General features: G+C 38.0%; 2 protein-coding genes across 4 annotated transcripts in view; one reads left to right on the top strand and one right to left on the bottom strand.

Annotated features, from left to right (window-relative positions):
- Positions 1–13,704, bottom strand: part of LOC138855080 (uncharacterized) — a 28,407-nt gene extending 14,703 nt beyond the window's left edge. For 2 of the 3 annotated variants that reach the window (XR_011394233.1, XM_070102146.1), the window contains exon 1: positions 13,547–13,704. Coding sequence is in view for 1 of the 3 variants with exons in the window: in XM_070102146.1 (XP_069958247.1) it covers positions 13,547–13,550 (4 nt within the window). In the remaining 2 variants the exon portion in view is untranslated. Of the gene's footprint in view, positions 1–9,386; positions 10,980–13,546 lie in introns of those variants that run through there. The other variant, XM_070102147.1, reaches the window with a different exon arrangement.
- LOC128702332 (uncharacterized) overlaps positions 11,011–16,672 on the top strand; it is a 53,370-nt gene continuing 47,708 nt past the window's right edge. The window contains exon 1 of the mRNA XM_070102148.1: positions 11,011–11,126. The gene's annotated coding sequence lies outside the window, so the exon portion shown is untranslated. The remainder of the gene's footprint in view (positions 11,127–16,672) is intronic.

Genomic DNA, 16,672 nt, shown 5'->3' on the forward strand with positions numbered 1-16,672 from the left:
TCGCATAACGACCAGCCCTCTTGCACGGATTAAGTTCGCTATGCGGGGGTCCACTGTATATATATATACATATATATATATATATATACATATATATATATATATATATATATATATATATATACATATATATAAATATATATATATAAATATATATATATATATATATACATATATATATATATACATATATATATATATACATATATATATATATATACAGTGGACCCCCGCTTAACGATCACCTCGAAATGCGACCAATTATGTAAGTGTATTTATGTAAGTGCGTTTGTACGTGTATGTTTGGGGGTCTGAAATGGACTAATCTACTTCACAATATTCCTTATGGGAAAAAATTCGGTCAGTACTGGCACCTGAACATACTACTGGAATGAAAAAAGTTCGTTAACCGGGGGTCCACTGTATATATATGTGTGTGTGTGTGATGGATAAAAGGTTGATGGGTAGGCTCCAGGACGTACACGTTTATAGAGGAGCAACTGATATATCGGATCATTATTTAGTTGTAGCTGCAGTTACAGTAAGAGGTAGGTGGGAAAAGAGGAAAATGGCAACAACAAGCAAGACGGAGGTGAAAGTGTATAAACTAAGGGAGGAGGAAGTTCGGGTGAGATATAAGCAACTATTGGCAGAAAGGTGGGCTGGGGCAAGTATGAGTAGTGGGGGGAGGTTGAAGAGGGTTGGAATAGTTTTAAAAATGCAGTATTAGAATATGGGGCAGAAGTTTGAGGTTATAGGAGAGTGGGTGCAGGAGGAAAGAGGAATGATTGGTGGAATGATGAAGTAAAGGGTGTGATAAAAGAGAAAAAGTTAGCTAATGAGAGGTTTTTTTACAAACCAGAAGTGTTATAAGAAGAGTAGAGTAGTATATGGAGAGTAAAAGAAAGGTGAAGAGAGTGGTGAGAGAGTGCAAAAGGAGAGCAGATGATAGAGTGGGAGAGGCACTGTCAAGGAATTTTAATGAAAATAATAAAAATTTTTGAAGTGAGTTAAACAACTTAATTAAGAAAGCCTAGAGAACGAAAGGATCTGTCAGTTAAAAACAGAGTAGCTGAGTTAGTAGATGGGGAGATGGAGGTTTTGGGTAGATGGCGAGAATATTTTGAGGAACTTTTAAATATCAATGAAGAAAGGGAAGCGGTAATTTCATGCACTGGCGAGGGAGGTATACCATCTTTTAAGAGTGAAGAACAGGATGTGTGTGTGGGGGAGGTGCGTGAGGCATTACGTAGAATGAAAGGGGGTAAAGCAGCTGGAACTGATGGGATCATGACAGAAATGTTAAAAGCAGGGGGGGATATAGTGTTGGAGTGGTTGGTACTTTTGTTTAATAAATGTATGAAAGAGGGGAAGGTACCTAGGGATTGGCAGAGAGCATGTATAGTCCCTTTATATAAAGGGAAGGGGGACAAAAGAGGTTGTAAAAATTATAGAGGAATAAGTTTACTGAGTATACCAGGAAAAGTATACGGTAGGGTTATAATTGAAAGAATTAGAGGTAAGACAGAATGTAGGATTGCGGATGAGCAAGGATGTTTCAGAGTGGGTAGGGGATGTGTAGATCAAGTGTTTACATTGAGGCATATATGTGAACAGTATTTAGATAAAGGTAGGGAAGTTTTTATTGCATTTATGGATTTAGAAAAGGCATATGATAGAGTGGATAGGGGAGGAATGTGGCAGATGTTGCAAGTAGTATATGGAATAGGTGGTAAGTTACTAAATGCTGTAAAGAGTTTTTATGAGGATAGTGAGGCTCAGGTTAGGGTATGTAGAAGAGTGGGAGACTACTTCCTGGTAAAAGTAGGTCTTAGACAGGGATGTGTAATGTCACCATGGTTGTTTAATATATTTATAGATAGGGTTGTAAAAGAAGTAAATGCTAGGGTGTTCGGGAGAGGGGTGGGATTAAATTATGGGGAACCAAATACAAAATGGGAATTGACACAGTTGCTTTTTGCTGATGATACTGTGCACATGAGAGATTCTAAAGAAAAATTGCAAAGGTTAGTGGATGAGTTTGGGAGTGTGTGTAAAGGTAGAAAGTTGAAAGTGAACATAGAAAAGAGTAAGGTGATGAAGGTATCAAATGATTTAGATAAAGAAAAATTGGATATCAAATTGGGGAGGAGGAGTATGGAAGAAGTGAATGTTTTCAGATACAGTGGACCCCCGGTTAACGATTTTAATCCGTGCAAGAGGGCTCATCGTTATGCGAAATAATCGTTATGCGAATTAATTTTCCCCATAAGAAATAATGGAAATAAAATTAATCCGTGCAAGACGCCCAAAAGTATGAAAAAAAGTTTTTTTTACCACATGAAATGTTAATTTTAATACACACAAACTGAAAAAGGCATGCACAATTACATGACACTTACTTTTATTGAAGATCTGGTGATGATTGATGGGATGGGAGGAGGGGAGAGCATTATCTTCTTACTGTTTAGAAGGGGAATCCCCTTCCATTAGGACTTGAGGTAGCAAGTCCTTTTCTGGGGTTACTTCCCTTCTTCTTTTAATGCCACTAGGACCAGCTTCAGAGTCACTGGACCTCTGTCGCACAACAAATCTGTCCATAGAGCTCTGTACCTCCCGTTTCTTCAAGACTTTCCTAAAATGGGCCATAACATTGTCATTGAAATAGTCACAAGCACGGCTTGCAACAGCTGTGTCAGGGTGATTTTCATCTATAAAGGTTTGCAGTTCAAACCACTCTGCACACATTTCCTTAATCTTTGAAGTAGGCACAATGGATTCCACAACTGGCATAGGCTTCTCAGGGTTAGCCCCAAACCCTTCAAAATCTTTCTTAATTTCCATACTAATTCTCACCCTTTTTACCACAGGGTTGGCACTAGAAGCTTTCTTGGGGCCCATGGTCACTTATTTTCCAGAAACACCACCGAAAACACTGTAATAATACGAAATATTCCGAGTGTATGCTTGGATGTTACCGCGGAGGCTGGCTGGTAAACAATGGGACGGCCGGCACATGTGAGGGCACATTGGACGCCTCTCGGACGAAAATCGGTATGCGGGTTTTTAATCGGTATGCGGGGCAAAAATTTTGCGATAAAAGTAATCGTTATGCGGAAAAATCGCTATGCGATGCCATCGTTATGCGGGGGTCCACTGTACTTGGGAGTTGACGTGTCGACGAATGGATTTATAAAGGATGAGGTTAATCATAGAATTGATGAGAGAAAAAAGGCGAGTGGTGCATTGAGGTATATGTGGAGACAAAAAACGTTATCTAGGGAGGCAAAGAAGGGAATGTATGAAAGTATAGTAGTACCAACACTCTTATATGGGTGTGAAGCTTGGGTTGTGAATGCAACAGCGAGGAGGCGGTTGGAGGCAGTGGAGATGTCCTGTCTAAGGACAATGTGTTGTGTAAATATTATGCAGAAAATTTGGAGTGTGGAAATTAGGAGAAGGTGTAGAGTTAATAAAAGTATTAGTCAGAGGGCTGAAGAGGGGTTGTTGAGGTGGTTTGGTCATTTAGAGAGAATGGATCAAAGTAGAATGACATGGAGAGCGTATAAATCTGTAGGGGAAGGAAGGCGGGGTAGGGGTCGTCCTCGAAAAGGTTGGAGGGAGGGGATAAAGGAGGTTTTGTGGGCGAGGGGCTTGGACTTCCAGCAAGCGTGCATGAGCGTGTTAGATAGGAGTGAATGGAGATGAATGGTATTTGGGACCTGACGATCTGTTGGAGTGTGAGCAAGGTAATATTTAGTGACGGGATTCAGGGAAACCGGTTATTTTTCTATAGCTGGACTTGAGTCCTGGAAATGGGAAGTACAATGCCTGCACTCTAAAGGAGGGGTTCGGGATATTAGAAATTTGGAGGGATATGTTGTGTATCTTTATAGGTATATGCTTCTAAACTGTTGTGTTCTGAGCACCTCTGCAAAAGCAGTGATAATGTGTGAGTGAGGTGAAAGTGCTGAATGATGATGAAAGTATTTTCTTTTTGGGGATTTTCTTTCTTTTTTGGGTCACCCTGCCTCAGTGGGAGACAGCCGACTTGTTAAAAAAATAGCCAATACTGTAAATACCGAATTACAGAAAATATCTACCTGGATGAGTACTAACAAACTTACACTAAACATTGACAAAACCTACTTCATTCAGTTTGGTAACAGAGCTACAGATGTCCCTCTTAACATAATGATAAACGGATCACCTATCACAAAGCTAACAGAGGGAAAATTCTTAGGAATCCACCTTGATAATAGACTCAAATTTCATACACATATACAACAAATTTCTAAGAAAATTTCCAAGACTGTAGGCATACTATCGAAGATACGGTACTATGCTCCACAGTCAGCCCTCCTGGCCCTATATCACTCTCTTATTTACCCCTATCTCACCTATGGAATTTGTGCATGGGGCTCAACAACAAGTAACCATCTCAGACCACTAATTACCCAACAAAAGGCTGCAGTTAGAATGATAACAAATTCTCACTACAGGCAGCACACTCCACCAATATTCAATACACTCAACCTACTCACCATACAAAACATCCATACTTATTACTGCACCTATTACATACATAGAACACTCAACTCTGATATTAACCCTCCCCTCAAACATCTCCTTGCCAACCTCAACAGAACACATGACCATAACACAAGGCACAGATCACTCTTTGATATTCCTCGTGTCCATCTCACGCTATGCAAAAACTCAATGCACATAAAAGGCCCTAAAATCTGGAATTCATTACCTGTTAATATAAAAGAAACACTACCTGTTTATAAATTCAAGTCTCTTCTCAAAGATCACTTACTCACCCAAAACCAAATAAATACTGAATAACTGAACCTTATAAATTGTATATCTTAAATGTTTCTCACAATTATATCACATAAATGTTAAACCTAAAACCCAATCTAACTTTATTATTTTTTAAATTCACTACCTAACAGAATACTCCATTCTACTGAATTTACAACAATGCATGCAACCATATGACCTGTCTTTGTAATACTCACTTGTGCTTTATAGTAATCAGTTTACATTAATGTTTTTCACTGATTTCATCATTGCTTAGTTAATCTTAAGTTAATTTTAAGCCAGCCCGTAATGCTATGCATAGTATAAGTGGCTTTGGCATGCTGCTCTTATCTGTATTTTTTTTTGTACCTCTGTAAGTGTGCTCAAATTATAAATAAATAAATTATAAATAAATAAATAAATATACATTATATATATATATATATATAGTATATATATATATATATATATATATATAGTATATATACATATATATATATATATATATAGTATATATACATATATATATATATATATATAGTATATATACATATATATATATATATATAGTATATATATAGATATATATATATATATATATATATATATACAGTATATATATTATTTTATTTATTAACACATTGGCAGATTCCCACCAAGGCAGGGTGGCCTGAAAAAGAAAAACTTTCATCATTCACTTCATCACTGTCTTGCCAGAGGGGTGCTTTACACTACAGTTATAGTGTAGACACTGTACTTCCCATCTCCAGGACTCAAGTCCGGCCTGCTGGTTTCCCTGAATCCCTTCATAAATGTTACTTCGCTCACACTCCAACAGCATGTCAAGTATTAAAAGCCATTTGTCTCCATTCACTTCTATCAAATACGCTCATGTACGCTTGCTGGAAGAGAAGTCCAAGCCCCTCGCACACAAAACCTCCTTTACCCCCTCCCTCCAACCCTTCCTAGGCCGACCCCTACCCCGCCTTCCCTCCACTACAGATTTATACGCTCTCAAAGTCATTCTGTTTTGTTCCATTCCCTCTACATGTCCGAACCACCTCAACAACCCCTCCTCAGCCCTCTGGATAATAGTTTTGGTAATCCCACACCTTCTCCTAATTTCCAAACTATGAATTCTCTGCATTGTATTCACACCACACATTGCCCTCAGACATGATATCTCCACTGCCTCCAGCATTCTCCTCGTTGCAACATTCATCACCCATGCTTCACACCCATACAAGAGTGTTGGTACAACTATACTCTCATACATTCCCCTCTTTGCTTCCATGGATAAAGTTCTTTGTCTCCACAGACTTCTAAGTGCACCACTCACCCTTTTCACTCTCATCAATTCTGTGATTCACCTCATTCTTCATAGACCCATCTGCTGACACATCCACTCCTAAATATCTGAATACATTCACCCCCTCCATACTCTCTCTCTTCAATCTGATATCCAATCCTTCGTCACCTAATCTTTTTGTTATCCTCATAACCTTACTCTTTCCTATATTCACTTTTAATTTTCTTCTTTTACACACACACACACAACAATATTCAATACATCTATCGAAACGGAGATTGTCTGAGGCATGGAAGACAGCAAATGTAGTCCCAATCTCTAAAAAAGGAGACAGACATGAAGCACTAAACTACATACCAGTGTCACTGACATGCATAGTATGCAAAGTCATGGAGAAGATTATCAGGAGAAGAGTGGTGGAACACTTAGAAAGGAATGATCTCATCAACAGCAGCCAACATGGTTTCAGGGACGGGAAATCCTGTGTCACAAACCTACTGGAGTTCTGTGACATGGTGACAGCAGTAAGACAAGAGAGAGAGGGGTGGGTGGACTGCATTTTCTTGGACTGCAAGAAGGCGTTTGACACAGTTCCACACAAGAGATTAGTGCAAAAACTGGAGGACCAAGCAGGGATAACAGGGAAGGGAAGACACTACAATGGATCAGGGAATACTTGTCAGGAAGACAGCAGCAAGTCATGGTACGTGGCAAGGTGTCAGAGTGGGCACCTGTGACCAGCAGGGTCCCACAGGTGTCAGTCCTAGGACCAGTGCTGTTTCTGGTATTTGTGAACGACATGACAGAAGGAATAGACTCCGAAGTGTCCCTGTTTGCAGATGATGTGAAGTTGATGAGAAGAATTCATTCGATCGAAGACCAGGCAGAACTACAAAGGGATCTGGACAGTCTGCAGACCTGGTCCAGCAACTGGCTCCTGGAGTTCAACCCCACCAAGCGCAAAGTCATGAAGATTGGGGAAGGGCAAAGAAGACCGGAGATGGAGTACAGTCTAGGGGGCCAGAGAATACAAACCTCACTCAAGGAAAAAGATCTTGGGGTGAGTATAACACCAGGCACATCTCCTGAAGCACACATCAACCAAATAACTGCTGCAGCATATGGGCGCCTACCAAACCTCAGAACAGCATTCCGACATCTTAATAAGGAATCGTTCAGGACCCTGTACACCGTGTACGTTAGGCCCATATTGGAGTATGCGGCACCAGTTTGGAACTCACACCTAGCCAAGCACGTAAAGAAACTAGAGAAAGTGCAAAGGTTTGCAACAAGACTAGTCCCAGAGCTAAGACGTATGTCCTACGAGGAGAGGTTAAGGGAAATCAACTTGATGACACTGGAGGACAGGAGAGATAGGGGGGACATGATAACGACATACAAAATACTGAGAGGAATTGACAAGGTGGACAAAGACAGGATGTTCCAGAGATGGGACACAGCAACAAAGGGACACAGTTGGAAGTTGAAGACACAGATGAATCACAGGGATGTTAGGAAGTATTTCTTCAGCCACAGAGTAGTCAGGAAGTGGAATAGTTTGGGAAGCGATGTAGTGGAGACAGGATCCTTACATAGCTTTAAGCAGAGGTATGATAAAGCTCACGGTTCAGGGAGAGTGACCTAGTAGCGACCAGGAGCTATAACTCGACCCCTGCAACCTCAACTAGGTGAGTATATATATATATATATATATATATATATATATATATATATATATATATATATATATATATATATATATATATATATGCCGAATATGTAAAACTGGTCAATTAGCAAGAACTCATTTAAAATTAAGCCCTTTCCAAAATTTTCTCTTATACGTTTAAAGATATATTTTTTCATTAATGTTGATGTAAAAATTTATAATTTTGCACCAAAAGGAACTTAGAAAACTTACCTAACCTTATTATAACAAGAACAATTTATTTTACCCTAACCCAACTAAATATATTTTAGATTTGTTGACAATAATTTAATATTAAACAAACACAGTGAAATATGTTTTTTCGTTGGGTTCAGAATGATTTTGGCGAAATTATTGCATTCACAAATTTTCACATGTCCTATATGGCAAGATGAGCGTTGCTATTTAAGCCAAGATCGCAAGTTCTGCCTATTCGGCACGACATATATATATATATATATATATATATAAACTCGATCAAGTGCTCTTTAAATGAGATAACGTGAGTCTTAATCAAACTTTCCAGACTAAATAAACACCAGAATATATAAAAACTTTGAGACGGATTTACATCATGTTAAGAAACGCACATTCGAAAGTTACTCCCATATAGTATACATTATGTATAAGTGTTGTTAATAGTTTTATTTCTCTCGAGTTGACCTTTTATAATACTTTATAAATATCTGCTACGGATGCAAGTGAGGTTTCACCAAGCCAGAGCTTGGAAAAACCCGCTGAATCTCCGGATGAGCAAGCACCCCGCCAGTGTCAGTTTATTTACTGGTGTTCAGTTGCAGATAAATATCTCATAACCTGTGTCAGTGCTTCGATAATTGTGTCCTTGTCTCGAGTTCATAAATTTAGTGCTTGGGGTAGAGTACTTGGCTCTCTTCACCGCTGGTAATCATTTACAGGGACGAGATGTCTACCTCCATTTAATAAAGGCCATTTTTCATATCAGCATTTCATAGCATTGCACAAGGCTACAACATGAACTATGTAAAGTAAAAGGACACAAGTGCAACTAATGTTGCACTTGTGTCCTGGAGAGCGAAACGTTGCCACAATAAATGTCACATTAGTTGCACTTGTGTCCTTTTACTTTACATATTGTCGGTAATTCTACCAACTTTATTACAACATGAACTATGATGAGTAACATACATGAACAACAGTTAGGTATCTTTATTGTTGAAATGTTTTGCCTACAGAGTAGACTGAAGAAGTCTACTGTGTAGTTACAGTATAACATCTTTATTATGTACCCCATGCCCACCATGTGGGTGGTAGTCAAAAGATTAGAGGTACATAGTGGGCCCAGGGAGACTGGGCCACAAAGTTTTGATAGGTAAACAGGCTATAGTGGTAATGAACTACTATTTACATGTTTATATCCAGTAACAATTGTAATGATTTATTTATGCAGACTTTAATTTGGTCTCTCTCACACACTGTAAGCAAAACGTTTCAACAATAAAGACACCAAACTGTTGTACGTTTTACTCATCAACTTGTCGGTATTTTATACCACTTTCAACAAACATGAACTATATTTACCCAACACCACTACCACGAAAGATGCTTTTCCTGTAGTACTCCATCACAAAACAGGAGTTTTAAACAAGGTAATGAAATCTGTCAGCTTGAGCTGGGACACTTGTTTTCAGTAAAGCGATGAGAATATCATTAACCATTCCACCCTGAGTTCAGTAGTTACAGGAGTCTTAATTTCCTTCCAACAGGGTTGACTTACCCTTACATGTAGAAGACTTCATTAGGATTAGCAACCCCAGAGCGGTAATAACCCTAAAAAACCCAAATAAGCCGTGCTAGTTATTTTCATCGGGGTTACTTTTTCTGTCCTCCCCAGCCAGAAATCTATTGGCTGTTAGATAACTTGGGCAGCAGGTATTAGAAAACTTACTCATACAGCATATCACACACACACATGAAAAAAATCAGACCTAACAACTTACAATTACCATATAAAAAGGAACTACAGTAAATTAAGAAAATTAAAAACAAATAGCAATATTTAGATGGACAAAAAAAGTTTGTAATGTAACATGACAGAACTCAATATAATAGCATGGCAAAATTAATACAAAGGCATATACTCAGATGTAAATAGCGGGCACCCTACATCAGACATCAAATCACGGAACGGGTGGGATTTGAGCCCATGGAAGTGAGTCTTGAAACTCCTAGCATATATATAAATTTTTAAAGTGGTGGAGGGGTAAACCAGTGGAAGGCCTCAGGTTGATGACCAAAAGCTGCAGTGGCGAGTCATCATATGACTAAGACCCGCGTTAGAAAACACTAGTCCTGTTTTCTGATAAATCTTAACCTAAATTTATCAGCAACTGAAACACATTATATATAATTTTGCTTACACTCTGAGAAGCGACACCTCATCTAAGTAGCCGGAGAGGCCATACAGCGCCTGGTGATCGAGATGTTATAAAGTTTAAGAAGAGCTAGGCTAATACGTAATTATTTTTCAGTACTGTAGAATTTTTTTTTATAATTTTCCTAAATTCAGCATGTGTAAATATGAATAATATAATAATTGTGTATTAAAATGTGATGCTGATTTGACCCTTCAAGAAATTTTGTGTGAAGAAGGGTGTGCAGTTGCCACAGAGTGATACAGGGAGGGAGGACGCCATAGTAAATTAATGAGTGAGCACTGGTTGTTACAATCATGTAAAGTAATCCGGTGTCATCGAGACCATAATGGGGGGGGGGTGTGTTTCGGCTCTTATTTGTAATTTGGAACCCATATTAATATCCCGTGCTGATGAACTGGGACAGGAAATTTGGGGGACCTCTAGAATTACATGTGGATGATGGAAAATAAGAAGACTATGCTATCACTCACACAGGGAAGTACATCATTATTCCTTTCATTTAGATTTCTCACTGGTCAGTAGGATTGTATTTGTTAGGTAGGCATTGTGGAGTGATTCAACTACAGTATATGTAATTGGTAATTTAATGTTTATTAAATTTATTGTTCTAATGATATGGTTAGAAAACCTTTCCTAGTCTGTAAAAATATTTGCATTAACCATTTCTAACAGTCAGGTCCTAAAATCATATACAGTCAACACTATTTTATAATTTATCATTATTGATATTAATGTTTAATATTGTAATTATTAATTTAATGTCAGGTCAAGCTTTTTTGTGAGTGGTGAAGGAGTGGGCATCGAAGGAGTGACAGTCCTGTGACCAACTGTGGCTAAGTCCCACTTACCTCACCCAAATTACTTACATTTAATAATCCTGCAGGTAACTTCTCCCAAGTACAGTAAACTTAACATTGTTCTAATACAAATGTATAAACACTGAAGTTATTTTAAACGCTTTTTTGTGTGAATATGATGATTTAAATAGTTTAATATATATTGTTTTGCTATGTAGACCACAACATCTTGCACCTAAAACTAGAGCATTACGGGGTCAGAGGACACTCTCTCAATTACCTAAAATCTTATCTTAGTGGTAGGCACCAGTATGTGTACACAATTGGCGTGACCTCCAATACTCAGTCTGTGGTTGTTGGAGTGCCACAGGGAAGTGTCCTAGGTCCTCTACTCTTTCTTATTTACATCAATGACCTAAATGCATCATGACTCCTTAAACCAGTTCTATTCACCGATGACACCACTTACGTCTTTTCCCACCCAAACCCGACTATACTTAGTGACACTAAACAGCGAGCTACATAAAATATCAAACTGGATGACGACCAACAAACTTACTCTCAATATAGACAGAACTTACTTCATGCTTTCTGGAAAGAGAGCATTAAATATCCAGCTAAATATATTGATAAATGGTTCACCCATTACAAGACACACTGAGGACAAATTCCTAGGTCTCCACCTTGACTGTAATCTTAAATTTCAGACCCACATCCAGCATATAACTAAGAAAGTTTCCAAAAGAATAGGTATCTAAGATACGATACTATGTAACCCAAACGGCGCTCCTTACTTTATATCACTCTCTAATATACCCTTACCTCACCTATGATATTTGTGCTTGGGGATCTACCACGGCCCATCACCTTAAACCTTCAATAACCCAGCAAAAAGTGGCGGTGCGGATGATCACAAACTCCTGCACCAGACAACACACCCCCACCACTTTTTAAAAGCTTAAACTTATTTAATATACAAAATATACACACTTATTATTGTGACTACTATATATACAGAACATTAAATTCCAATATCAACCCTTCACTCACACTTCTCCTAGACAGCTTCAACAAAACACACAGGCATAACACGAGGCACAAAACACTTTTTGACATCTCTCGTGTCCGTCTCACACTATGCAAAAATGCAATATACATAAAGGCCCAAAGATCTGGAGCTTTTTCCGCCAAACAGCAAGAGATCCACTGCCCACAAATCAGTTTAGGACTATACTCAAAAATCACCTCATCTCTCAATAACAACCATACCTACACTGCTAAACTGTCCCAAATGTTTTATTATCCCTTAACTATTAAGCCATTATTACAAACTTAAAAATGTATGTTTGTATCATAAATTGTACGACCTCATATTAATAATAAAATATTTAATACTATTTGTAATCTACCACTCTTCACCTGTCCAGACTTAAGTTTAAGTAGTCTATAAGTATTAGGTTGAGTCTGCCTGAGATGCCTCGTCATGATAGTGGCTTTCTTGGTACCAATCAAATTATGAAATATATATATATATATATATATATATCTATATATATATATATATATATATATATATATATATATATATATATAATATATATATATATATTCGCCGGTATTCTAAATACACATTGTAACCTTAGCAAAGAAATAAAATTTTGATTTTGATTTTGCACTGTATAAATTGCTACAATTTAAACTTCATAATGACAGGTTTCGGAAGAAATAATTTTTTATATTCTTGTTTATGTGTTAGATTTGACTAATATCTTCAAAATTAGATATATGTATAATATCGACTCGAACACAAAGGAATTCTGTATTTACACTTTCATTTGGGACAATCTTGCTGTGTTCCAGCACATCATCTTGTACTATTAGTAGGAATGAACATTGTGATGACAATGCAGTGTTTTTATTTACTATTATTATTATTATAATCGTGGGGGAGCGCTAAACCTGTAGGGTTATTTACTAGTAATCCCTCAAGACTAGAAACGAAAGTCTCGTTGATATAAAAAGTTCTTAAGTGTTTGAAGTACCCAGTCAGTTCGAAGGAATTTATTATGTAGCATACTATCTGGAAACTTTGTGGAGGGAAAATAAAGAGAGAGCTTAGCCACCAACCTGCCTGTGATATATAAGTAGTGAATATATTCATTTCAATGGACTTTAAGTGCATTCATGCAATATGTAAATATATGCCCTGAGAGGTGTATCTCCGTATACACACTGAGAGTTCACTGTAAACCCTCTCTTAGGAGTTGCAGTAATATTGATTGGTGGTGTAGTGTAAACTGCCGTTATGGCAAGTGATAGACTTTAATACCAACACAACAATATCGAACAAGTCACGACTTTCATGGATATTTACTAATATTCTCCCACGGCACTAATGTTATATTCAAAATATTTAGCCTGAAAACTTTTTACATTTACATTATAAATAAATTGTAATGTAACTAAAGTTAAACAGGAAACTGAACCAAATCACAAAAGTACTCACACATACAATGAGTGTCGAGACTAAATTAAACTCCAGCTCAAGGTTATTAGTGTCCCAAGGAGACTAGAAGCAATCTTAAAGTGGAGGAATGGCGTATTATAGAGACCCTGGAGCCACGCCAGACAGTAAATGTGAGCAAGACTGTATTGTAGGAGACTCCCTCTCACCCGTTTCCGTCGGATGTGATAGGAGGGGATTGAATGTTGTTTGTCAGAATTATGAAAATTTCTGTCTTGGGTTTTAGTCATGTGATAGTCCACTCAGTAGATTTTCTTATTTATTATAATCAGGGGGAAACGTTAAAATCGAAGGGGTCACATCGCCTGGGGAATTCAATTCAAATTCAAACTTTATTCTCTATAAGTATTACAATGCTGAGTTTACAGAATTTGGTTATTGTGTGGTTTACATGTAGTAAAATAATAATTACAGAGTGTACCACTAGAACGCCTAGCATGGCTAGGCATTTCGGGCAGACTTATATTAAATCTTAGGTTTAAAATGTTACAGAATTATGAGATAAGTTGGTATTATGGCTAAGTGACTAAACTCTAGTTGTGAGTTTAGCTATATGAATGCTTTTGTTTTGGTACTATACATAGTTTCAGTATTGGAGTATCACAGGCCAACTTTTGACTAGTTAAGATTCATTATTTTGAGATTGAGATTGATATTTCTGTTTATGGTCAAATGGGTGAGTGAGTGTGTGAACCACCAGGTGGTATTCGTATTATTAGTTGACAGGGTGTATCAGGGAGATAAGATGTTTTCTGATGGTAGTTTTGAAGGTGATGAATTTGTCTGCAGTTTTGGAATTTTCAGGTAGGGTGTTCCAGATTTTAGGGCCTTTGACATACATTGAATTTTTGTAAAGGTTTAGTCGGACACGGGGAATGTCATAGAGATGTTTGTGTCTGGTGTTGTGCCTGTGGGTTCTGTCACAACTATCAAGAAAGCGTTTTAGGTCAAGGTTAATATTGGAATTTAAGGTCCTGTAGATGTAGATTGCACAGTAGTAAGTATGGATGTACTGAACAGGGAGTAAGTTTAGATCTATGAAGAGTGGGGGGGGGGGTGTTGCCAGGGATGGGATTTAGTGATTATTCTTACTGCGGCTTTTTGTTGGGTTATTATTGGCTTTAGGTGTGTTGCTGCAGTTGAACCCCAAGCACAGATAGCATAGGTGAGGTATGGATATATAAGTGAATGGTATAGTGTGAGAAGGGCAGTTTGCGGCACGTAGTATCGTATCTTGGAGAGGATCCCAACCGTTTTGGATACTTTTTTGGTTATGTGTTGGATATGGGTGCTGAAGTTCAGGTTGTTGTCGAGGTATAAGCCTAGGAATTTGCCCTCATTATGCCTGGTAATTAGAGTGTTGTCGATCTTAATGTTAATTTGCGCATCTCCTGCTCTGCTACCAAACATAATGTAGTAGGTTTTGTCAACGTTAAGCGTAAGTTTATTGGCTGTCATCCAAGTCGATATTTTGATCAGCTCCTCATTAACAATGGTGTTGAGGGTTGCAAGATTAGGGTGAGAGATGACATAAGTCGTGTCGTCAGCAAAGAGAATGGGGTTCAGGTGTCGAGATACGTTTGGAAGATCATTGATGTATATGAGGAAGAGCAGGGGACCAAGGACACTTCCCTGCGGAACTCCAATATCAAGTGGCTGTGTTGTTGATGCTGTGTCTTTAATGGTGACATACTGATACCTATTAGTAAGGTAAGATTTGAAATATGCAAGCGCATGGCCTCTTATACCATAATGGTCAAGTTTGTGGAGTAGGATGCCGTGGTCTACTGTGTCAAAAGCTTTTCTTAGGTCAATAAAAATTCCTAGTGGATATTCCTTATTTTCCAATGCTGTGTAAAGCAGATCTAGCATTTTTATAATTGCATCGTTAGTGCTTTTATTTTTCCTGAATCCAAATTGGCAGGGGTTGAGTATGTTTTGTGACGTTATAAATGAATATAGTCTCCTGTGCACGAGTTTCTCAAAGATTTTGGATAGCAATGGTAAGTTTGATATTGGCCTATAGTTGTTTAAATCTGTAGGGTCACCACCTTTATGTATTGGTGTAACCCTTGCCGTCTTGAGTAGTTTTGGGAAGGTGCTAGCTTCTAGTGACTTGTTAAAAAGCAATGAGATAGTATGCGAGAGGACATGGGCCACTCTCTTGTACAATAATGGTGGGACATGAGACAGATTCCCTGAGTTATTTTTAAGTGACTTTATAATCTCGGTGACTTCCGTGGGCTCAGTTGGAGCAAGATAGAAGGAATTTGGGAAATTCCCATCTAGGTAGTCCCCGGCATGGGCATTGGTACGTGGGATTTTATTGGCGAGATTAGAACCTATGGTTGAGAAGAAGTCGTTTATCTTGTTAGCTGTGTCGGTGGGTTGCAGTGGTGTTTCATTAGGTTTAGTTAGGACAATATTCTTGTTTTTTTTCAGTTTGTGGGTCCCTAGAATCTGAGAGAGTGTTTTCCAGGTCTTTTTTATATCTCCTCTTGTGTCAGTGTATCTACTGGAGTAGTATAGTTGTTTGGCTTTCTTTATTACTTTGGTGAGGACTGATGAATAGTGTTTAAGAATATCTTTGTGTATTAAGCCCTGTCTATATTGCTTTTCATATTGGTGTTTCTTATCAATGGATTTCAGAATGGTGCTGGTTAGCCATGGGCAACCAAGCCGTTTGTTTGTGATCTGTTTCGTTTTTATAGGACAATGTTTGTTGTATAGTCTAAGTAGTTTGTTAAGAAAAATGTCTGTCCAGTCGTCAATACCATTGGCCTTGGAGAATTCTGTAGGCCAGTCAACAGTCTCTAGGTCAGCTATGAACTTCCTTATTGAGGCCTCATGGAGTCTAAATGAGACTTTGTTGTATTCAAGTGGTGGTTTACTAATGTTTATCAAGAGGAAGGTAGGGTAGTGGTCTGTAGTGCTATCTGTGATTATCCCTGATTTAAGGGGGGCTAGTATATTGGTCCATATGTGGTCTATTATGGTTGCACTTGTTTCAGTGAGCCTGGTTGGTTTAGTTATTGTTGGTATGAGAAGTGTGTTGTTCATATTGTTGATGAAATCAGTTACAGGCTGATCATCTAGTAGGCCAAGGTT

Source organism: Cherax quadricarinatus, chromosome 80 (genome assembly GCF_038502225.1).
Source record: "Cherax quadricarinatus isolate ZL_2023a chromosome 80, ASM3850222v1, whole genome shotgun sequence".
Taxonomy (NCBI): Eukaryota; Metazoa; Arthropoda; class Malacostraca; order Decapoda; family Parastacidae; genus Cherax; species Cherax quadricarinatus.